General features: G+C 34.2%; 4 protein-coding genes and 2 non-coding genes across 6 annotated transcripts; 2 read left to right on the forward strand and 4 right to left on the reverse strand.

The window, feature by feature from the left end:
• Window positions 1-4,589: 4,589 nt before the first annotated feature.
• Window positions 4,590-12,260, forward strand: kcnl-3 (Small conductance calcium-activated potassium channel-like protein 3; the record flags this gene model as incomplete). Its single annotated transcript, NM_001380968.2, has 15 exons — window positions 4,590-4,728; window positions 5,592-5,668; window positions 6,133-6,285; window positions 7,119-7,257; window positions 7,555-7,683; window positions 8,588-8,666; window positions 9,059-9,130; window positions 9,179-9,377; window positions 9,424-9,532; window positions 10,122-10,303; window positions 10,351-10,656; window positions 10,736-10,971; window positions 11,701-11,845; window positions 11,895-11,958; window positions 12,013-12,260. 15 exons carry the CDS (start codon window positions 4,590-4,592, stop codon window positions 12,060-12,062), a joined length of 2,079 nt encoding a protein of 692 aa, NP_001367414.1. The 3' UTR covers window positions 12,063-12,260.
• Window positions 8,040-8,095, reverse strand: C03F11.6. The gene has a single exon (NR_071029.1). It is a non-coding gene; the product is annotated as an Unclassified non-coding RNA C03F11.6 (non-coding RNA).
• C03F11.2 (MBL fold metallo-hydrolase) lies at window positions 12,210-15,132 on the reverse strand. The gene is made up of 10 exons (NM_076517.4): window positions 14,975-15,132; window positions 14,747-14,827; window positions 14,391-14,663; window positions 13,708-13,825; window positions 13,510-13,657; window positions 13,349-13,461; window positions 13,122-13,289; window positions 12,969-13,073; window positions 12,364-12,505; window positions 12,210-12,319 (listed from the first exon to the last, which is right to left on the reverse strand). The coding sequence occupies exons 3-10, from the start codon at window positions 14,658-14,660 to the stop codon at window positions 12,295-12,297; spliced, it is 1,089 nt and encodes a 362-aa protein (NP_508918.2). The 5' UTR covers window positions 14,661-14,663; window positions 14,747-14,827; window positions 14,975-15,132; the 3' UTR covers window positions 12,210-12,294.
• A 48-nt stretch (window positions 15,133-15,180) lies between these two features.
• On the forward strand, window positions 15,181-15,307 carry C03F11.7. Its single transcript, NR_071030.1, has one exon. It is a non-coding gene; the product is annotated as an Unclassified non-coding RNA C03F11.7 (non-coding RNA).
• A 123-nt stretch (window positions 15,308-15,430) lies between these two features.
• On the reverse strand, window positions 15,431-18,316 carry scav-1 (SCAVenger receptor (CD36 family) related). Its single transcript, NM_076518.7, has 12 exons — window positions 18,171-18,316; window positions 17,950-18,125; window positions 17,801-17,904; window positions 17,625-17,758; window positions 16,920-17,024; window positions 16,738-16,872; window positions 16,551-16,693; window positions 16,436-16,500; window positions 16,214-16,391; window positions 15,905-16,115; window positions 15,631-15,859; window positions 15,431-15,573 (listed from the first exon to the last, which is right to left on the reverse strand). Exons 1-12 carry the CDS (start codon window positions 18,300-18,302, stop codon window positions 15,494-15,496), a joined length of 1,692 nt encoding a protein of 563 aa, NP_508919.2. The 5' UTR covers window positions 18,303-18,316; the 3' UTR covers window positions 15,431-15,493.
• Window positions 18,317-19,149: 833 nt separating this feature from the next.
• On the reverse strand, window positions 19,150-24,175 carry C03F11.4 (uncharacterized protein). The gene is made up of 9 exons (NM_076519.7): window positions 23,988-24,175; window positions 23,798-23,932; window positions 23,679-23,744; window positions 23,577-23,633; window positions 22,904-23,324; window positions 22,663-22,843; window positions 22,527-22,616; window positions 19,652-19,707; window positions 19,150-19,608 (listed from the first exon to the last, which is right to left on the reverse strand). The coding sequence occupies exons 2-9, from the start codon at window positions 23,896-23,898 to the stop codon at window positions 19,411-19,413; spliced, it is 1,170 nt and encodes a 389-aa protein (NP_508920.3). The 5' UTR covers window positions 23,899-23,932; window positions 23,988-24,175; the 3' UTR covers window positions 19,150-19,410.
• Window positions 24,176-24,278: the final 103 nt, after the last annotated feature.

A 24,278-nucleotide genomic window follows, 5' to 3' on the forward strand; every position in this document is an offset into this window, starting at 1 on the left:
TTTATTTATTTCTTTTGCAGTGATATATTTTTATTGAGTGCTCTCGTTTTTTACATGATGTTTTCAAACGTTCGAAATTGAGCGGCTATTACCACAAAAACTCGGTCACCCTCATGAAATCAAATTAATTTTTTTTTGAATCGGCTTGTTGCAAATATAGAAACCCTTTCAAGACAATTACTTTGCAAATTTCAGAAAGATTTTACGTTCAAAAACAAAACAAAATGACGATTAAAAGTTGAACGAACTTTTGTTTTTTCTACTCTTAAACGGTTTTATTTGAGAGTAAAATGAAACCATTTTCTTGCTTGAAACTTGAAAATCCAATATATAATACCAGAAATATTATGGTCTGGTCAAAATAACGAAAATCCTATTTTATTTTAAATATTAACAAGTTTTTAATGTGCATCACCCGATGCTGGAAACTTTCGATTGCCGCAAACCCTTGATTATTTGTAACAGTTAGCTATTGTTCTTTTTTCAAATTTTTGTCATTACATTTTTATTTCAAAAGTCAAAAGTTTATTTAAAAGAAAGGGCAAACTCAATTCTGCGAACTACACTCTCGCTAAATAAATTATCGGAAAGGAAGCAATTTTTCCAATCTGCTGAACCATTGATAAGATACTTTCAATAATAAAGTATATCTGCAAGAGAGAAAAAGCCAGTGAACGTCATGCTAATCACTATTTACATCACTTTCCTTGCCACCGCTTAGAACATCTCCGTAATAGGATTGCACAAATCTGTGTCCATGCCCAAAATTACATCCTCTAATATCCTATCACTGACGCTGGATATTTCAGTTACTTTTCATATATGAAAGATTATTCCTTATTCTTTTCATAATTGGTTTTTTTAAACAAAATCTTCATTTGAGAATATTTATAACTAGTGAGAATATCCTGTGAGACAATATGAAATGTACTTTGTTGACCTTTTATATCTCACTAATTAAAATGCTAATGTGTGTGAGAAAAGTCAAAACAGAATGTGCCATTTTTCTCACCCCATACCTTTTTCGTCTAATCTTTTCATTTGTATTTTTTTCAGCAAAGAAAAAAACGGAAAAATGTGTGTAATCATTATTGTCTCATGGAGTGAAGAACCGAATTTTTCATGCCCGTTTTTTTCATTTCTTGTTTTGGCGTCAGTTATTTCGGATTACTGACGACATATCTCATTTATTAGGCACATCATTGATTTTCTTATTTCTGAATTTCCATTTAAACTGATAGTAGTATACATGTTTAAATATGAGCATGTGCATGTGTCATATGTTTTTAATCCGTAGTTGGTATTAAACAAAAATCTTCCCTTGGCCCGCGTTGTCTCTGTCTCTGTTTAGATAAAGATGTACGTAATCGGAGAGAGAGTTTTTTTTTATTCCGCCGTTTACATCCAAGTTGATTTGGTAATTTATGGAATGTCATGTGAGCATCGGGCAAAAGTCCATGTTCCCCTCCTCCCTCACCACTATCAGCTCTCCAAAAAACCTGACTTATTCATCAATAGTCTTCTAATATTAACCGTGTTTTTTCACGACAAATCTCCGATTTGATCATCTATTTTCTAGGAAATACCTCCTTTTCCCAAATTTCAATAAACATTATCGCACCAAATTTTTCAAAAAAATAATTAGTTTTCATATACATATAATAAAATAGAAAATTATTACGCATCTATTAAAAAATCTATTAAATCATAAACTTTGATTGTTAAGCAATTCTGAGTAAATTAAAACTGAAATTTGAAAGATTTTTATTCAATTTCAGTAAATGTAAATGATGTTTTGATTTTTTCGAGAACTTTTCATATCTGTAAACAATCAATAAAAATGTAGTGAATAAATTTTTGAATGAAATTATATCTTCTTTCAAAACGTGCACTTTTTCCTTTAATTAAATAATATTATTTTTCAATTACCATTAAAGTGCAAAGTTTTTATTTTGAGTCAAAGTTTTGTTAAATGCCAAATTTTCAAAAAGTATGGACTTTTGAGACGTTTTTAGGCGTATTTGAAGGTTCAAATCCATAACTGGTTAAAAATAGAAATAAATAACAAATGATTAAAAAATTTGATAATAACATTTTAAAAAACATGATCAATTATCACTTATATTTTTTCTACTATGTTAACTTTTTTTGGATTTATAATATAATTGTTAAAGTTTCAGAAATTTCGGAACATTTTGTTGAAAAAGAAAAAAAGGAAAAATATAATTTTTTAAGAGTTTTTACATCAGATAAACTGACTGAAACCTTATCCAAAAAAAATTATTTTATTTTAAACGTTTTGCTCATTTTTACAAGCCTAAAATTATTTTAACACTAGATTTCTATTCTTGTACATGAGGTACAGCATACTAATTTTGTGATGTTGTGTTTTATTTCAGTCAAACATACTGGGTTAAATTCTTTGCCTTCCTAGTACCCCCTTAAAAACAAATTCAAATTTGTTACCCAGTATTCCAAATTTTATTTTAATTCCAGAAACTATGTTTTTCTTTTATGAATGCTTTGAATCCCTTGTTTTATTTTTCTTGGATCTAAGTCCGGAAGGGGTATATTATCAACAAGCCTGTAATTTTCAAATCCTTAAGTTTCCACGTCCGTTTTATTTTTTCAGATTGTTTGATTTTTTTTTTCACCAATTGATGTCTTTTTCCCATCTCTTTCTTTTTTTGAATGAACACACCGATTTTCGATTTTTATTCTGCTCACTTGTGCTATTTTAGTAGCAACTACTTTTTACTCTTTTTTGCCTCTTTGGAACGCTTTGAAATAAAAAAAATACGTTTGGTTTTAGATTTTTTAGATTTTGTGATTCATTCATTCAGAGTAAAAGTTTCTCGCTTCTTTCCAAAGGGTACCTCAATTTTTTTCCAAGTCGGAGATGACGCTATTCGGGAACAAAAACGTTTTCAGGTGTGTGTCCAAGTCAAGTTTCAAATTACTTTTAGGGAATACTCAAAACTTATTCATTCGATTTTACTTAGTTCAACAAGTTCACCTATCGGATTACTAAACTTTTTATGTAATTTTTCGATAATTTTTTTGAAACATGCCTCTAGTTAAAATCTCTTTAGAAAAATAAAAATTGAACAGTTGTTTGAATCTCCTTCTATGGTGAAAAATATCATAGTAAAACACTTCAAAAAACTGTGAAAATATTTTCAAAGTATTGAAAATTGGCAAAAAAATAGATTTTTTAAAGAATTTGTTACTGAAAATTTGCGAAAACGCCAAAAAAAAAGAAAATTTCAAAAATTCAATAGTTTTCGGAGCGTTTTATTATTTTCTAAAGGGTTTTTTCTAAATATTGATTCAAATTCAAAAAATGTCTCCTGACATTTATTGATAATAATATCTTTTTTTTTAAATGAAGGTAATATAAGGAGAGGCAAATATAGGCATTGGGACTAGAAAGACTCTCATTTACAATCACCCCCTACACAGGGAGATAAGGACAACAGAGCAACCGGAAAGAATGTAGTAGATTACACTATCCAGGCAGACGCCGCATAGATCAAACTATATATAAGACATCTTATGTACAGGACAACACAACACATTTATTTGAATATGTTCTGACAAAAAACAATTTCAAGTTTCCAAATTCCTAAAAACCGCAAATAATTTGCCGCGAATTTATATACTCAGAATTGTACGTTGTCTCACATGCATTCCGATGAACATGCCTTTGTGATAACGTAGGTTTTGCTTGAATGCCAGTGCACATTGTTGTCATAATGACCTTGTTCTAATTAATCAGAGATCTTAAAAAAGTGCACATATCACAAGCCCCATGAATCACATATAGCTTACTGATACCATTTTTTTTGTCTTCGCACTTTAAATATACATTTTTTGTTTGTTTGTTTTTTTTTCTTATTGATGGAAATTGTTCCAACTTGTTTCAAGTATATCAATATGTTCCTTGAAATCATCCCGTCGACTTTTACTTTTTTTCCAGACGCTGATCGGGATAGAACAACACAAAGGACACGGCTCTCACAGCATAGACTTATCAACTATGCAAATGGAGGTAATCGTAATTTGATCACTTCTCTCCTTTCTTTTTCCATACTCTATTCTCATTTCTTGTGCATTCCGATGAAATCTCAATCTCACACGAGCGGCGCCGCCACTCCTCTTTAGTTTATACTCGATTCAGATGAGACTTTTGTCGTCGTCGTCGTCCACCAAATTTTTTCCCTTCTTATTTTCATTTTATTTTATTTTATTTGTCTCGTGGTCCCCTGGCTCGAAGCCAGCCTAATTCTTATACACTTGCTAAATGTGCATTGCTGTTTGAGCTTTGTTCTTTATATTCCTCTCATTCTCCTCCTCTTACATGTTACCACCACCAGCTGTATCAGAAAATGAGTGGAAAAATAAGGAGAAAAACACTGAACCAGTAGTCAGCCCACTCTTGGCTTCATATAAACAGCAGCACACCTTTTTCCAATTCCTTTCAACTCCTTTGCCAACCACACATTCTCTCTCTCACCACCACTAAATCTGATGTTTTTCAGCCGGATCTCTCGTTCTCTGATGTTATCACAGGTAGTACTGATATAGTCATGGAACGGCCCAACTCACGACTGCACTGTCATCCGGAAACACATACCTACAAATGCACAGTGCAACCATATTTTCCCCTACATACACATGCAACTACGGTTTATGGCAATGTAACAAAACATCGGCCGAGTCTGGGAAGTGAGTGTTTTATGAGAAAAGTTTATAAAGTTTTGACAATTTGTTTGCAACGAATCCATGGTTTTGATACCTAATTTTAGTATTTGAGTACTATAGACAGGTAGATCAGTAAACATTCCTAACAAATTGAAAAACGATTGGATACATTTTTAAATAGAACAAAAAAAAAGTTACGACGGTTCAATGTATTATAACAAATTTATTTTTAGATAAAATATAATTGTTTTCGTTTAATGTTTATGCTCTTTTGCATAGGAAATCAACTATCAAAACGTAAATTTAATGTTTTAATAATTTTTTGAATATGCTAAATGCCCAATTAGGCTATTTCTATTAATTTGTGAGTTTTATAACGTAATCCACATCAACCCAGCGGAATAAAAAATTTCCATTAAAATCTAAAAAATTAATTTCGAACATTTTCATAAGTTTGAAAATAATTTCACATCAACTAAGTTTTTATTTTGTCTATTTGGTTTTTTTATAAGTTTTTCTAAATTTGAAAATACCACAATTTTCTATTTCATCAACTTTTTTGTAACTCTCCAAAAATAATTTCGTACTAAAATAGAATTTATAACCAAAATTTCACAGATGCCAGATCGATCTAATATAATTTCCAAAAGTCTAAAAAATGAAGTAATAATCTTTGATTATTGAATTTTTTCCCCGCGTTTTTTCCCGTTGAATAAATCATATTAGTCAACGTTGTCTTTTGCTCATTCTGTTGTTAATCATTTTTACACAGAAATTAACTTTTACGCAGAATGGTGAATTATTCTGATTATTTTGCAGTGCTTTAGAATTAATATATCAATGTCTCTTTTCAAGGTTTCTTTAATTAAATTATTCGTCATTTTCAGCATTGCAAGCAGGTGATACTCTTCATGCAAGGCGATTTCTCAGCGATAAGCGACGGAGTTACCGGAATCGAAGTCTTGTGAGAACGTTTTCTTTTTGTATTAAAATGTGGTTTTTAATAATGTAAGAACCCGAGTGCAAACTACTCGAATTTGAATTCAAATTTTCTCTTTCTGACACCCAAAAATAGGTTACTTACTGCCATTTTGTTTTTGCATGTGACCGACAAAATGGACTACAAACGTTTTTTCATGATGTCAAAACAAAACGCAGCGAAAATAGAAATGCAATTTGAGAAAAATGGGCGTGGCAATAAAAATATAGACTTCTGATGTATGAGCCAATTTTGAGGATAAATAGTTTAGGCTACCCGAGTCTCATAACAACCGAATCAAAAAATTATTCACCTGGATAAAAAAATTTTATCAGTAAATCTATACATATTATAAGCTATATAATGCATCGCCACTCGGTTGTTAGCTCTCCGGTAAAACACGAAATCTTACTTAGAAGTATATTTATTTATTCTATTCTCTTATTTAGGGTCCAACAATTGCATCTGCTCCGTCTGTGGAGCAAGAAGACTACCGAACACCCAGGCCTTCATTTGATAGCAACGGTTATGTCGGAAAGAGTTTTGACTTTAGCAGTGCACAACATGGGCTTACTGCAAGTGAATCAAATGCTCTCGTGAAGGTACACTTTTTTTTGGTTGTTCGATTTGGTTGTTGAAACATGATAGTCTGAGTTATAAAGTTTTCAATTTCCGGTTAGATAATTGAGAATGAAAATAAAAATGGATAGTGCACTTTATGAACATTTGAGTTTGTTTCATTTTTTTGGTTGAGTATCAAAGTATTGCGGTGGGGAAAATCTTTGAAACCTCTCCTAATTCAAACATCATATGTAGTGCAAATTTTCAAAAGATTTTTATTTTTTGTTCACTATCAGAAACGTTTTGGGAATCGAGCAAAACAAGTTGTATGTATTTTCAAAAATGTTTATATTTGTGTTAAGTTTGAATACTGTAAGACTTGAAAAATTTTGCATTTTGCGTGAACATTAATGGGGGAGTATCATCGATGGGGGCTTAGTCTAAACACATTTATAATAGTCTAACATGGCAAAGTATCATAATTTAACACTCCAAAAAGTTTTGGATTATCCGATAATTTCAGTCGTAGTTTTAGTAAGTTGTCAATTTTTCTGAACTTTGGATTTTGGATGACCTAGAATCTCAAAATACAAACTATTGAAATGCAATTCATATGTGTATAAATTCTAGAAAACTTTTTTTTAGAGGTGAAATAAGAAATTTCCATTGACGATACTTCATCTCTAGCTGGAAATTGTGAGACATCCAGAACCTCAGTGTTTTATTTAGTCCCGTTTCAAGTATATTTTAAAAAAACTGGTGCTATGATTTTTTGATTTTTCAAAATTGAATGTCATTCATAGTAACCAATTATAGTGAGTACGATCATGAATCAATCGGAGATTACTGAGCAAATTCATATCTCGTTTTGCAGGTGTCAGCTGACTTTCTTAGGTTAAACGGAAGCCGTCAACAGTTCAAAAACCTTCTATCAGCTCGAAAAAAGCTGGGATCCCTTCCGCCTGCTTACACAAGAATTGACTATAGCAGGGAGTCGTTGGACTCGCATTCTGGTGAGTGATGGGGTTGGGGACGAAAAAAGGGGGCATTGTACTTACGAGTCGCTAGTACGGTAGCAACAAAATCCTAATACAGCTACAATCATAAGGAGGTATAAAATACGTTTGACTATACACTTCAAAACACTCATTTCTTCAAATGCTCCTTATTCTGTAGTAATGTTAGTTCATCAAAGTTCGTTTGACGATGATAATGATCTAGACTGCTGTAAGTTAAATTTACGTATGACAATAAAGCGCAATTGATGTATACGTAGTTCAACCGCGTAAAATGTGTAATTTTATTTTCAGCGCGAGGGATTCCTAATCACCATGGGCCGGTGATAACAGTGGAGGATACAGGATCTCAACTTAGGATTAACAATATCAAGCCCAGTGTGAATCAACACCTCCTCGAATCGTCATGTTCGTTTGAAAAAAGTGAGTGAAAAAACTTAGTTTTGAAAAATATGAATTCAACTTTGAAAGTGATAAAGTGGAACGTTCTTGTTTGTGAGTATTTTGTGAGAATACACCACCTGACGCCTCCCCTGACGCCTCCTTAAGACCTGCCGCACCTATGCCTATTTTCTGCAATTTGTCTAGGCGTTTGTAAAACGTTGAGTATATGTTTCGCAGCGTCCGATATACGCGTCTACTACTCAAATTCCACTAGCAAGAACACTGGTCCCCCGTTCCTTTTCTATGTAAACCTGAGAAAGGACATGTACGCCCACACAACCAATTGGATTGTGATACAAGGTTCTTAAATGGCTTTAGTAAATTTATTCTTTCCGAATTCACGTACGCCTTTTGTAACCCCCAATGAGCACCATGTGTCTGCAAATGAGATGGGAGTCTTAAAGGAATCTCGTTCAATGTTACTATTTTGAAATTCTAGTTTGATGGTCCTTCACACAGTTACTAAAATTTTACGGAAATTTTGGAAAATTCTGAAAAACTATTTACTGGTGTCAACTGCGCATCATGATACAGCAGGTGACAATATTCATTGTTAACATATTTTATAATAAAGGAAGCAATAATACTTGTTTGTTTTGAAATGACCCTTGGGCATTGTGTTATATTAATTTGCACATTTATGTGAACCGGTTTTCCGTATTTTCCAATTTTTCCTGGAAACACTATTAGTACAGAATTGTCAAACTGTGTACCTCATATATCTAATACTTCAATTTAAAAATCATTTTAATTAACCATGAAGCATGAGCAGCGGAAACATTCTGATTTTTGGAAAAGGCGTAAAATATCTCAATCAGGTGCAGTTAAAATTTGAAAGCATTCTTTCAAAATTGAATTTTAAAAAAACATGTTTGTTTTCCAGCAATGGTGACACAATGCGAAAGCAATGGGTCAGTGACGTCACACAATACGAGTTCTGCATTTCAAAGAAACAACAGCAGGTATATCACTTTTTTGTACAAACTAGCTTATTTAAATCATGTAGTACGTTTTTCTCAGTCATTTCAGCAAGAACATTGAACAGAAGAAAAAGAAATCTATAAAGTACAAGAAAAGTTGACAGAAAGAGTTCAAAGCGGTGGCACTTATTATTTAGATTTCTTGTGCACAGTCGTTTTTTGGTGTTATTTAAAATGTCGGTAGATAAATGATAATAGTTATATGAAAAGTATGTAAGATGTCAAAAAACCTTCAATCTTCAAAAACTGAAAGAAAAATTTATAACAGGCTCCGCCCCTTTGGTTCATTTTTTTAAAGTTACAGAAAAATGACATACCATTTTTAATAATAAAGTCATTTTCATATCCGTTTACACTATTAAGCAAACTTTCAGATATGGAGTTCCAATTGACAGTACTGCTGTCAAACAAGTTTATCGGGTACGATCGGAACGTCTGACGAATCGGTATGGTTTAAATTTGAAAACATAAACATTTAAAACTATTTGTTTCAGAGTTCGAATAACGGATAGGTCACTTTATCTTGCACTGTTCGGTGTGATCCTTATGCTGGTAGAGTCTGAAATAACCGCGGAAAAATTTTACGGCGTTTCAAAAACTCATTGGATTTCGCAATCCCTTAGAGTGGGAGTCACGTGCTCAACAATTGCATTGCTCTACCATATCATTCTCTACCATCTCAACGATATTGTGGTAATTTATAATTTTTCCGGCTCGTCTGTTCACCTGTTTATTACAGCTTGAGTTAGTGGACTGTGGCGCTGATGATTGGAGAGTAGTGGTAACGACAGAGCGAGTGATCCAATTTTGCATCGAGTTCATTTGCTGTGGAATTTGCCCACTGCCAGGTAAAAAATTATATAGCATGTTGGAAAGGTTTTTTAGCTTTTAAAATATTTGAAACTTGGAAATGTTTTTTATTCTCGAAAATGTGAAACTTTTATCAAAATGTGAATGTATGTAGAAAACAATACGATAAAGCCTATATCATTTGAAAAAGGACTTTTTGAATATGTCCAATTTTTGAAGTAAATCAAAAAACATCTTTGTTTCAAGGCTGTTTGGTGGAACTCGAACATATGCAATTAATTTGGAAACCTTTTTTTTTTGGAAAAAATCTGGTTTTTAAAAATCGCCCCAGACATCGTCAATATTATAAAAGTTTTCCGACGCCTTTTTTTTTTTTTAATTTTCACGGATCTTGAACTTTTTGGAAATTCTCTATAACAACCAGATTAGGTTTTTTTTAGTTCAACGCGTCCCCTTTTTTCAGAGTTTTTTCAAAAAAAAAAGACACATGTTTCAGTTGGAAGACCAGCATTAGGATAATGCTATTTCAGTTTTGAAGTTTTCAAAAAATTCAAATCTACAATTTTTGCTACAAAATTTTCACCCTGTTCAAAAATGTCAATATTTATAACTGTTTACGTGTTTCAGGAAGCGGAGAAATGAAGTGGACTTTCATTGAGCCCTCTCTTCACAAAGACGGCCCATCAGAAGAACGAACTGTACAAACAAGGAACGTTGACGTGCCCGTTGATGTTATTTTGTCATGTTTCATGCTTTGCCGCTCTTATTTATTCGCGAGGTTCATGGTTCTACATAGTAAACAATTCCAGGTTGAGAACCCACAATTAGCTATTTCGAATGAAATTTTAAATTCCAGGATGCATCGACAAGAACACTGGCTGCCCTGAATCGAATTCAAGTCAACTTCTCTTTTGTTATAAAAACATCACTCGACCAGCAACCAGTACTATTCCTCACCACGTTTACTTTCATTTTTTGGATAATAATGTCTTGGATGTTCGTACAATGTGAACGTTACGGGTTTTCCGGGAAGAACCCGCAATCAATTTTGTACTCGAATTCTCTGTGGTTCATTGCTATCACCTTCATGTTAAATGGTTATGGAGATATTGTGCCACAGACAAATGCGGGGAGATTTATTGCAATCTTTGTTGGAGTTGTGGTAGGAAGTTTGATTCATTTTCTGAATTTTTTGAATTAAATTACAACTCTTAATACAAAAACGCTTTCTTTTTTTACAGGGAGCCGTAATTTCTTCGATCTTAATTGCGGTTATATCCAGGAACATTCTTCTTTCTCAAGGACAAAGAAACGTGAATAACTTTATGTACGACAGCAAATTAGCCAGAGAGCACAAGGAAGCAGCCGCGCGAGTTCTACAACACACATGGCACATTCATAAATGTCTACAAGGGAGTGACGGTGGAAATCGACGGCTGCGAACTTATCAGAGGAAGTTTCTGAAAGCAATTCACAAGTGAGATTTATTAATTAATGAAGGAGTAGTTGACATGAGGAAATTCAAGTGCAGTACATATTTAAATATTTACTGTGGGGAAAATAAACAGGAAAATTCCGTTGAGAATGTGAATTTTTGGAATTGCCGCCCAAATTCTTGACATCCTAGAATGTTTTAATTTCAAAAAATTGTTTGGACGATGTCATAGCTTGAGTTCGTTAAAATTGGAAATTTTTGGGTGTTCTAAAACTGAAAAATTCTGAATACGTAAATGTACAAAGGTGAGAAATTACTCCAATTTTTACGCGCATGGGTCTCGCCACGATGACAACAAGTTACTGTAACTCGTGCCAAATTATAAGTCGCTACTTCATCATTTTTTTTTTCAAAAATTGTTTTCCAAAGCCAGTGTCGCATTTAAATTGAAAAATATGTAATAGCGTCCCGTAAAGAGACACAAAATACAATCGTTCATTGACCACGTGGTGAGACCAATGCTTATAAAATTTTCATATTTTGATTTTTACGTAATATAAAAATAAATATGTCAATGTGCGAAACATAAAACAAAATTTCGATTCCCTCGTATAGTAATATCCGCGGAGATATAAAGGTTTTTCCCCGCTCAACCAATTTTCCCAATTATACTTTATAAAAATGTTAGTTTAAGAATCCAAACGTGTCTACATACTACTATTTCTTCTAAAAACATACGAATAGACTGTAAATCTTAAATTCAAATTTTAGATTCCGTTCTGTAAAAAGTGAGATGCGAGAATTTTCCGAGAACAACAGTCAAAACAACCCTCAAATGACCCGGCTTGTAACTGATATGCACACTTCAATGCAAAGATTGCTGAATGTGCAAGATGAAATGAGGATGCAAATTGAGGTTGTTAAATTTGTTCTGAAAAAATGAGTTAAAAACTTTAAAAGTTTAGGTATTACAACAAAGTGTACGAAATCACTACATGCATTCAACCCCAAATGTTCCACATCTTCAAGGTACATAACCGAATTTCTAATCAGTTTCTAACTTTTCTATCAATAATTTTGAAGGTCTAACTTCTTCTCCGGTACCATCTGATCGTTACGACAATCGGTTCTAAAGCAGTGTCTTTTTTGTGTTTTTTTTCTCACAAGTACTATTATTTTTCCTTCTAATCCGACAATCGATCACAGTTCTCATCTCAAGTTGTGTATTTATTTTTCTAACGACAACCCCCGATTACAACAAAAAATTTCGTGTATTTGAATTTTATTGACAATTGAATTTCAAAAAAATTATATAAATAAATATTCAATAAATAATTGACATCACTTTTTCTTTCTGCACCCACACTAATTTGCATTCATGTATTGCTTCCTAAAATGTCATATTTGTTAAACATGTTTTATTTTAATCCTTACCAAAGTTTCGTTAGGGTTGTTTGCCATTTTTTTAAATGCGGCATCATTTTTGAAATTTCAGCTTCGTTTTGGGGTTGTTTCAAAACATCAGAAACTTTTTTTGCAAAAGATTGAACCATTGGGTGAACATCACCGGATAAATCTGAAACTTAAAATAAAGTGAGTTTCTGATGTGCACATTGTGCCACATTTCGTTGGCAATATATTCCCGATCTGCCCAAATTAAAGGTGGGCCTTCCTTTAGTGCTGTTGTTACCGAATATCGTAGTACAACTTTTTTTTTAATGGAACATTTTCATTTCGAGACAAAAAGCGATGTTAACTCAGTTGTCATAAACTTTTGACATCGATCAAAAAATTCTTCAAGCTTCATTTTTAAATAAGGTTCGAACATTCGATAGTGCTTCAGATATCTCAAAAATTGGTGGAAACTCAGTTTTTAAGACATTTCGTCTAGAGATACAAAAAATTTCTAAAATTTTAAAACCCATTTAGTATGATATTTTTCAATTTCGAATCTTAAAAATGACTTTTAATTATTTCCCCACAAACCATAGGCCACCTTTATCTCTGAAATAACAAGCGTCTGGTTGTCAAATTTTCACCTGGAAGTTCGATATAATTGGCATTCTTTTTGATTTTCATGCCCAGCGGTGGCAGGTTTTCTTGTGAGTTGAATATTATATCAGATTCTAATGTGGATGGGGTTTCTGAAAAGGTTAAGGTAGAACGTTTGGTGTAATTGATAGAACATGTACCTGCGGTAAGATCAACAGTGTAGAATGTTGTTGTAGTAGAATCAGAGTAAGCAGTTGTGGTTTCTATTGCCCGGGTGCTTGAGGAAGCAGACGTGGATGGTGAGCCAATATAATTGAATGATACTGAGTTGGCAGATGAAAATAAGGTTTCGGCAGGTTTTCGAATAACTGAAAACATATAAAAATAAACAAAACTGTAAAAAAAAGTTTTAAATATATTTTCTCACCCTGCTCGATTGAATTTTGGAATTGAGGAGATGACTGAACAGTTTTGTTGTCATCTAGAGTTGTCTCGTATTTCGTAAAACAATCGGCTCCATTTTTCATCTCCTGCGTGATACTAAAAATGTCTTTCTCACGAAAAAAAATCAATAATTTCCCTTCTTACCGGAAAAGTTTGCCGTGACCCGGAATAACATAGTCGGCATAGCAGATCACCTTATTCCGACTAATCTTTCCAATTATTGGGTTCCATGCTTCTTGAAACCAGATACCTGCCGCCTCGTTGGCATCCTCTTCGTTGTAGAACAGGTCACATGAAAAATCGCATCATTATTTGCAGAACTGGGAGAGAACTGGCGCTTACCAGCAACCGCAATTATTCCGCAACACGAGACGTTGTGCACCATGACTGTCACATCTTGAGCAGTGTGACCAGGGGTGTTCCAGAGTTGAACGTTTTTTGTTAGTTGCATGATATCCTTCTAAAAAATGGAAAACTACTAGTAATGTTGACATGCAATGAAAATGGTATTGAAATTACTATACACATGAAATGCAATTTGAACATTTTTGAGCTCAATTGAACACATTGTGTTCGAGTATCAGGAAATCGCGAAAAATTCTTAAAAACATAATTTTCCACATTCTGAAACGCGTACCCGCGTTTGGATATTGTCGCAACAAACGCAAATAACATAACTTCTTAGTACTTTTCGTGCCCGCTTTTCATAGTTTTTCAGGATAATTGGAACGAATAGGAATATTTTTGATTGTCTGGTATTTTTTTTTGAAAATAAAAAAATACATGAGACAGTTGCAAACTTTTTGTGAAGAGACTTTTTTAAATAAATGCTTTCGACTTTTTCAATTAGAATATTGCGTTATGAAAACGACCTAGGTATCCATTGAATTCACAGCTGTAGAATTTCTGACTGGCCTTAAACATTTTAGAAAATTGGTAGTTAACTGTCGTAGCTAATAGTCCAGAACAAATATGTATCAAGTTGAGTTGTAAACCGTTACCAAATTACTAATAAATATACTAACCGTGTGAAGTTCTGTAGAAATGAAGTTAGTATCGGAATACTCATAACTCCCAAAAAAGTGTCTCGCATTTGGAAAAAAGTTCCCTTGCCCAAAGTGATCAGGATGTCCATGAGTAGTGACCACATATTGTATTTCACCCGGCACAATGTTTCTTGACGCAATTCCCTTTAACATGAGCTCTTTCGAATGAACATCCGTTGCGGATGGTGAATCAACAACAATGTAATGGCCTCCATCATATACCATGCTGACCGATGCGGTTAAGTTCATACCCTGGAACGGAAAACGACTATTAGGACGCCTAACAATCTTCTAATTTTAGTTTAACTTTTTGTCTCTTTGACTTTTTGACTCACATGCTGAACTCGTTTCAGACTTCCTTCTACTAATTGCTGCACGTACGTTGGATTTTGTTTTTGTGCTGGCTCAATGTAGAACTGAAAACATTTGTATTCATTTGAGTTTTTCAGGGGGTCGCCGACATATATCACACATTCAAATTGTTTGACACTACATGCCGACCACAATTTTGATATAATTAAGAATATACTGATAACATAAACTCGTTTTTATTACTTTATTACCTGTATCGTTCTACTGCTGACAAAACCAACCCAAAAAAGCAAAATATATATTAAGGGTGTCATAAGTGAAAGTTTCCGGACCAAGAGCCCGGTCGAAAAAAGGTTCGTTAATGAATGGCACAAAACAACCGTAATCTAAGGCGGCAAAAGTGGGTTGTGCCACTTTGCCAAGGTTAAAGCTTCTTCTTGCCGGCCCCTCATTGTCCCTACCGGCGACCGCATTAGCCTTGTCCGGAATACCGAACAAGCATTGTGCGCATCGTCGATGAGCATTGTCTTTGCATTTCAAACAATACACTGATACACGCTAGGCTTCTGTCCGCCGTTTTTTTTTTCTGTTGTTTCTCGCTCAGTTTCTTCCGTGCTGCCGCTGACCAACCATCTAGTATGTGCGGAGAGCAGAAACCATAGTTTAGTCGTAAAATTGTAGGAAAGTGTTTTAAAAATTGAAGGTATAAAGTATAAAGAGTGTTGTTTGAAAGCAAATTAGAAGTATAATAAATTTGAAAAAAAAATTAATTATGAAGTTTTGTGATGTTCATCTCTAAAACAGCAGAATGATACAATAACCATAACAATCGACAAGGCAATGAGACCAGCTGAAAATCAATTAAAGTATGTATTAATGCACTAATTTTGAATATATCATCACTTACCGCCAAGTCCAACAGCTATCCAACAAATTGTGTTAACCGTGCTGACAGGTGTGAACAATTGAGAATTTAGCTGATCAATTGTATTCTGATCCATATAGAATGATTCATTCACCCACGCCAATGGATACGCTCCAGGTCTCATCACCGAGTAAGATCGAATATGTTTGAACTGGTTGACAAGCATGTTAATTTGCAGTCTCTTCTGAGCTTGAAGCACTGTTCCGGTATTCTGAACATTATAAAACTGTTTTTCAAATTAAAGATTTAAAAGTACCGGTTCAATATCCAACATAGTCTCATCATTATCATATGTCGGTTTGAATCTAGGAACAAACTTTGAGACAACTTTACTGGCTTGATAGAAATGCGGCTTTGACATGATAATGGGGCCACCGGTACATTGGCTGATATCCAATAGTCCACTTGGTAAACATGCGCTTTGAGCTGGATACTCATATGATCCGTACTTTAATGGTATGCAGTATCTGCAAAAATTTGTTATTCCTACGACGTAAATCCCCATTGCAAACAAAAAAAGTGTTGCAACCTTTCTATTTGCTGGGTAGCTTTCCCTAATTCTCACCCGCAATTTTCATCAAGACTGTAGTCGAATTGTGTCGGAGGCATCACGAAACGATATCCTTTGAATCCTTTTACAGTTACTTCACGATCGAATACAAAATGGATCGTTCTACATACATCCGACACGAATGCTGGTAGAATGTCAGTCTTTTTTACAAAGTTTTTGAAGTAGTCACCATCTGTGTATACAAAATCGGTCGATGTCAAGAATTGTAGTACTTACTAGTTCCAGTCAGCACCAACGCCGAGTTCGGGTCCTTGCAGTACGTTTTATTAGCGTAGGGCCACCTAAATGTTTAACTTTATTTGAACTGATCTAGTTTTGAAATATATCTTACCACATTGGAGGAAGTGTATTACCAATACTGTTGAACAAGGAGTTATTCGAAATACTTCTAAACTCTGTCATATATCCTGCTTTAAGTGGATCGGTTTTTCCTGTGAGCACCGTATTTATAATGTCACTGGTTCCATTTAACGGCTAAAAGTTTCACTTTAGATTTTAGCACTTAAATAAGAGCTCACATTAAGTTGAATTGGTGGATCGTCAAGAGGTTTCGGTGCAGTTCCAAACAAAAAGTGCAGCATGCCCAATGCTTCGTCCAAAAACTTTTCTACAAATGGAGTTTTATAGCCCGAAAAGAGCAATTGATCGACAGTCTGAAAAACTATAGTTTGACAAATCTACACAACTTATTTTGAAATACCACAGTTGTGAACGGAGACACATTGAATAAGCTGATCAGTGTACCCAGTTCTCCTTCGATTAAAGCTCCCAGATTTGAACATGTTTGGTTGGCGTTTGGTTTTCCCTAAAACATGGACAATTGTTATTTTATTCGAGTGCGAGGATTTTATGTTTTTCCAAATTTTCGTGCAAGATTACACGTTCTAAAAGATTCATTAGAAAAACGCATAAAGATGCTTTTTCACAAAATTTTTATAGAAAAAGTTCAAAATTTAAAACTTGACGTCAATTCTATCGGATTCAAGTGGCATTGCAACTTGATGTCTTAAAAAATAGCTCGTGTTTAAAAGAGCAGCGATATTGAAAATACTTTAATGAAAAATTTGATAGCATAAACTGATTCAATCGTTACCAGTTTGCAAAAGAAACAATAATGAATTTTGAGCAGAAATTTATTTTCCCTACGCACCCATAAATTCAGTATTTACTTGTTTTTTTTTTAATTATAATTTTCTGATACTTTTTTTTAAGTTTAAAGATTTTTGGTTTTACATATACATAATACACTATTTTTACTCATTTCAACTTAAAATTACAAAGTTTTTTAGGCGACGAGATTATTGAAGTATTTAATTAGCCCAAAAAATACGGAATATAAGTTGACTTAAAAATCCGTACTTTTAGTTTCCAAACCAATTTTGCTCCCAGTTTTTCTACAACTCACCTTCATTATTGCGTGACAAATTGTTGCAGCAAGTGGGTTTTTTAGTATACCTTCTATCACTGTATCAATTTGGTCGATTCCCACTTGAAATCCCATATCCGGAATCAAAACTTTATCCTTATACGGGTCACATCCTAAAACGTGATATTTCACTCAATACTTTGAAAACTTTTTACCTGCACACGACTTGTTCGGGTTGAACACAAATGTTTGAATTTGGCGGAACTCCATGAATTCTCCATTTTCAGAAAAGTTTAATTTGTCCATAGTAAGAATCTCACTGAAATGAAATAATTTGAAATACTTCGTAGCTAGAAATCCTTACTCAAATGCATAGGGACCCTTTTCTCGAACATCCGGGTAAATTGCTCGATTCATTATTCCGATTGTGTTGGTGTAGTCATAAACCCAGTACTGCATAGTAGAAATGTATTTGGAATTGACCCAACTGTCAGTAAAAGAGTTGAGTGTTCCATCAGCATTCAACCCTAGAACTTTGCTCTGAAAAAGTTTCTAGGCTTCATGACAATTCACTTATTCTCTTACGTCATTAATTTGATTATTGACAATGTTAGGGAACACATTAAGCACAATTACTAGTCCGGCAACCAGAAGAGCAGCTCCAATCAGGAATATAATTCCAGCCGACACCTGACATATACAGGATCTGCTGGCCATTGTACCCAGTTGTTCTGTAAAAATAATTCGGGAGTTAGAAAACGATTAAAGACTATAAAATGACACCGAGTGAACAACTTTCCTCCAACCGTCAGGTTATCTTTGGCAAGAAAAGAGTTAATAGTCAGTCGATAGACTGCAGTTTCTGACCGAACAACAGATAAGGCTACGCTCGCGTTGGGTTCTTCATATCAATTGCCAACGGTGCTGATTGGAAAAAAAATGCCGGAATCACGCTTGGTGCCTAGAATTTCGGCAGGAAACAATTTAAACAAATGCAATAAAACACATCTTAAAGTAGCCAAAGTGAAAAGAACACCATCTTATAATATTGAGTTTCAAATTATGGAACACATTCTGTGGAAGCATGATATTTTTCACAATCTTCGGTCAATGTTTTGCTAAATTACCAAATTGAAAAAAAACTGTGGATTTTTGAAAAATTTATAGCATTGCTGAATGTTTGAATCTTATGATCACAGTGAATTCGCACTCAAAAAACGTGCTTCCACATTACTTATGTATACTGAACAGTTCTCAATAGACACTTTGCAAATTTCCTGTTATGTTCGAATACAAATATTTAAGATATACTTATTATAAAATATATAAAATGTAGAAAAACGTTTTTTTGCCGAATTTTATAACTTGGAAAAGACAAGCATTCTCTAGTTTTTGAATGTAGCTTTCAAAAGATTGTGCAATTTTTTGAAACCATTCAGTTTCAGTTTGATAGTTGCTCATTTTAGCAGCATACGTTTCTCACCTTTAAATCCTGATCTCAAAAATTGATCACTTTCAATTCTCCGAGGTTACGGATTTGCAATTTGTTGCCGTGAAAATGTTTTTTGGGAATATCAATTTTTATTCGCATTTGTATTTTTATCACAGTATTCATTAAAATAACTGAATTAATCAGCACTTTTCTATTACAACGGTATTGAATTAAATTATCGCAGAATTGAATCATGGTACAATCGATAAAATAAATAACAAAAAATTGAAGTTCGGCAATTACAAACTGCAAATTAGTTCCTAGCTCAATCATATTAACCAGAAGTTTTAATTTGCAGTTTATAAATGTACAAATAACAATTTTCGAATAGTTTTATAAAACAATTGGAGACGGTTTCCTCGACACCAAAAACCATTCTTCCATCAAGTTGTACGCAAGATTTTCTCTATTATCCTGAAGAAAAGCGATCGCATTCGTGCATTGTTTGTACTCTGCAATCAGTTGTCCTGCTCCGGTGTAGGCTTCTTTCATATGGCATTCTTTCAGATTTAAAGTTCCATCATCGTCCTTCTAAACCACATTTTGTTTGAAGGAACTTTTTTTTTGAATTTACCTTTGCGTAGTAGATCAACTTGTTCATAACAAACTCAGCCGCATTTACATGTTGATCTGAAATTGTTTGAGTAAGTAGTTGGTAATTTAAAGGATTAGTTGGTAATTTAGTCAGGAATTGACTAATCAAGACCTGGATAATAAGACAACTGTAACCTGTAACTTTGAAAATTGAACAAAATACTTTTATATCTTACTAATAATTTATTAGAAAGACAAGTCTTTTAAAACCAGGAGAACAAAATATATCTCGAAATATTTGAGACCAAGACACTGAAAACAAGGAGAAAACTCCTCAACTGAACCCTTAACCTTAAATAAAAACAATAAAAACCTAAAACTTGTAACAATGGAAAACGGTGAGCCTTACGGCGTCGACCGGCTTGCACCCGTTCTTGCGGAAGTAGTGATGAGAAATCTTGGATTCGCGTCGCCGTGTGCGCAAGGCACTGAAAGTGCGTCAACAAGATCGGAAGGCGCGAAACTTGTTGAGCAGGAAATCAGAGGTTTTGGCGTGTCAAAATGACAAAAGAGCTTGCGTTGAGGGAAAAATAAAAGAGAAAACGGGTAAAACCCGACATCCCCGGCTTTTTCGAGCTCCGCCTCCCTGATCCCGACACACACAGAAAATCGGCTTCAGCTACTACCAAACGGGGATACAAAAATAATTAAACAAAAAGCTCTACGGGACCTAAGAGGGAATAAGAGAATAAAGAATAATAACACAGGACCTAACTTAAAATATATAATTCCTAGACTTAGACGGGTGGGGAATAAGAAGATAAAAATAAAAAATGAGGGAACCTAGAATTAAAATAAAATTACTACTCTTAAGGGATGGGGATATAATATACTGATAAAAATATAAAATAATAAAAAGAAATTTAAATACACATAGGAATCATGAAGTCACTGAACCTCTGCAGCTTGGCGAGGGGTGAGCTCGACTTGACGACTTCTCCAATCCTGAGACCGTGATGGAACTTGACTGACGTCCCATCTCCATCCATAACACATGCCAACTTCCGAACGGCACGAACTCCAAGGTGGATCCTTGCGAGGACGTGATTCTTGAACGAATCTTTGCCAACTCATGTCATTCCAATTCTCATGACTCCAATTGTTCCAATCCAACATATCAGATACTGTACCATAACATGCTTGTTGTGACAAGTCAGTTGGTGGATCTGTACGTGGACGCATTTCCTCATTGACTCTACGCTTCATTTTCTTGTCAAAAAATCCGCCACAGGCACATCTCCCGGCTTTTGTAGTCCGGCCTTTTGTATCTGATTGTTCAATGAGTTGTGCATAATGTGCTCAATCTTATCATTTTCATTGTCACAGGATTTTTCCTGGATTGTAATTGACTCAATTGCTGTGGTTTCTTTTTGAATGGCATCAGTGTCTTCATTCTTATAGTCAATATCTGGAGAATCAATAATTTGAGTCTCATGTTCAATCTCATAATCAGTTTTGGAACATTCAGTTGTAACAATAGACATAGAATCACAATTTTGAAAATTTTCCAAAATGTTGGAGTTCAGTGGGGGACCCAAGTATGTATCCTTGGCTTTCTGGTCCACTTTCTCCTTTTCAAAAGCATTTTCTATGTGATCAGTGTCAATTCCATAACTTTCAATACAAGATTCCTTTGGAGAATGTGAAAATCTCATACTTGTTTCCACTTCACAACTGTCTGTAACATTCTCGAAGTACTGTACATCACTTATATTAGAGCATTTGAATGCATTCTCATATTTTGCAATTGCATTCTTATGATCATACTGTTCCATTTTCAACTTCTCTTCAAGATTTCTTAGCTCATGTCTTTTCTCGCTCATTGCAATCTATTTTAACCCTATCAGATTGCGCCGAGTTCACCCCAATTGAATCGGAGGATGTCTATATTGGAAGTAGTGCCCAGGCCATAGCACCTCCACCTCAGTCTCAGATGTCACTGTCCGCTTAATGGGACATCTACTTAGTAGACATTTGAGGGCAGCTTGCCTGGTTCAACACCATTACGCTTCCGCAAGGCCAGATGAGAAACTCCTAACTCAACTGGGTGTCCAACGCCCCGGATCCAGGTACCACCGAGGGGAGAAAATGATTAGCTCGCGGTGGGGATTGAACCCCTCGCCTATTGCGCAGTAGACGCGCTCACTAACCCATCCCCGGTTCGGCCCCCAAGTCAGGAATTGACTAATCAAGACCTGGATAATAAGACAATTGTAACCTGTAACTTTGAAAATTGAACAAAATACTTTTATATCTTACTAATAATTTATTAGAAAGACAAGTCTTTTAAAACCAGGAGAACAAAATATATCTCGAAATATTCGAGACCAAGACACTGAAAACAAGGAGAAAACTCCTCAACTGAACCCTTAACCTTAAATAAAAACAATAAAAACCTAAAACTTGTAACAATGGAAAACGGTGAGCCTTACGGCGTCGACCGGCTTGCACCCGTTCTTGCGGGAGAAGTGATGAGAAATCTTGGATTCGCGTCGCCGTGTGCGCAAGGCACTGAAAGTGCGTCAACAAGATCGGAAGGCGCGAAACTTGTTGAGCAGGAAATCAGAGGTTTTGGCGTGTCAAAATGACAAAAGAGTTGAGGGAAAAATAAAAGAGAAAACGGGTAAAACCCGACAATTTAAAGGATTTCAACAACAGTTCGAAAGCCATAATACCCGTTATGCTTTACAACATAAGTTCAGTGCAATTTTTAATGTGTTTACGAAGGTATATATAGAAGCAGAGTAGCAAAATAGTTTTTTTCTTAATTTACAAGAAGGGTAGCAAGTTTTTGTGCTATTTTTGCTAATTTGCCTTTAAAAGCGGAAACAATACTTATAATGAAAAAGGTTAACCTGTTTCGGGAATATCGTGTAGAATATTCTTCTCGAAAGATAAATATGACTCGTTTTCTTCATAGGTTCCATTAACTTCCAACCAATCATCTAAAAAACTACACGTTAAAAAAAATTAATGTTCCTTGAATCCTACCCTCGAACCCTTTCATAACAAAAGATAGTGTTAACACTTCGAATTTAGTATAGTCAACAGATTTTTCGTTCAATGTTTTCAAAAACATAAACAGTCTGAATGCCTGCAGACTGCGTTTAATGAGATCCTCGTAAATTTTCAACAGCTCAGTTTTGTGTTCCAACGCAGGACCAATATATTTCTGTAATTAGTTTTTATTCCAGATTTAGTTTTCAGATTAATCGCTAAATAAAAAGATTACCTCGCTAATTTCATCAACTCTTGTTTCCAAATACCTATCTCTCAAATTGATTCGAAGGTAAAATTTTGAGTTCTCAACATAATATTCCAAGTCTTCGTCCAATTGTTTAATTTCAGGTGGAAGCTTTCTCTCTTCTTTTCTAAGCATATCCACTGCAGTTTGCGCTAGACGTCGGTAAATTTTATTCCGATCACTGGCATCTATTTTTTCCTGTCGGATCTTCATTTGTTCTTGGCGTAACTCATATGCTTTGTCAGCGTCTAATTTTTTCTTTTTCTTAATTGCTTCAATTTCTTCTTCAGTGATTTTTTGAGCTCTGTTTGCCTTTTTTGCTTTTTTTGCCGTTTTCCCACGTTTTTTCTTGCCTCTAGTTGAGCCCATACTTTTGTGATTTGTTGTTGACAGGACAAGTAGTTGATCACTAGAATTGTATTTAATGTATAAACGTTAAAAATTCAAGCCCAAAAACAAATTTCAGGGAGTATTTAAAGTTTTTTTTTCAATTTTTCAACGAAACGGAATATATTTTTCAAATCGGACGATAATTTTTCTACATTCTATAGAATTTGTCAATTTGAAAAATTGAAGTATCATTTTGGAATTAGTAGTTTTTAGGTTCGCTGAAAAGATATGTCGTACAGCCTTGGTATGAAACCTAATTATATTTGCTTACCATATGTTTGAAATATCTGTATCAGCTACAGAAGATGTCGTCGCAGTTTGATAAGAGCTGAAATGCTTTTGTTGTTTTTTTTTCAAAATACTCTGCACTAACCATTCGGAAACCGCATTTTCCAAATCCTCGTCATATTCATCGCCACTTTCACTTTCAGATAGATATCTAGAATTAACAGATTTTTTTGAATTTCATTAGCATTAAAACTAGAAACTTACTGTTTTGTTTGATTTTTATGATTCACTTCTTCGGTGTCAGTTTCAATGCATGGTTTGACATTCTTTTCTGTTGATGCTGACTGTGATGTTGCATGCACCATGTTTTCGTTTGTGGAGTAGCTCCAGTGTAGAAATCTCGAAAAATTTTTTACTATGATTTTTCTCAATATTTGTATCAAAAATGCATTACCTTTAGTATCCTTACTTTTTTATGATTTCGTATTTGTGCTTCGAAATTGGATATGTTTTGGTTACCTTCACTGAAATGTGTTCTGCTTTATTACTATCACCAGAAGTTCTCGCAAAATTGTTATTTTGATTTCGAAATGCTCGATAAGTTTTGTCATCAATTAATTCATAAGTGTGGAAAAACCGCGTCTGAAATGAAAAAAAAAACGTTTTGCTACTTTGAGTGTACCATTAGATCTATTTCAAAATCAATAAGTATTTCACAGTTTCAACAACTGATCTTATAAAATCA

This window comes from Caenorhabditis elegans, chromosome X (assembly GCF_000002985.6).
Source record: "Caenorhabditis elegans chromosome X".
Lineage (NCBI taxonomy): Eukaryota > Metazoa > Nematoda > Chromadorea > Rhabditida > Rhabditidae > Caenorhabditis > Caenorhabditis elegans.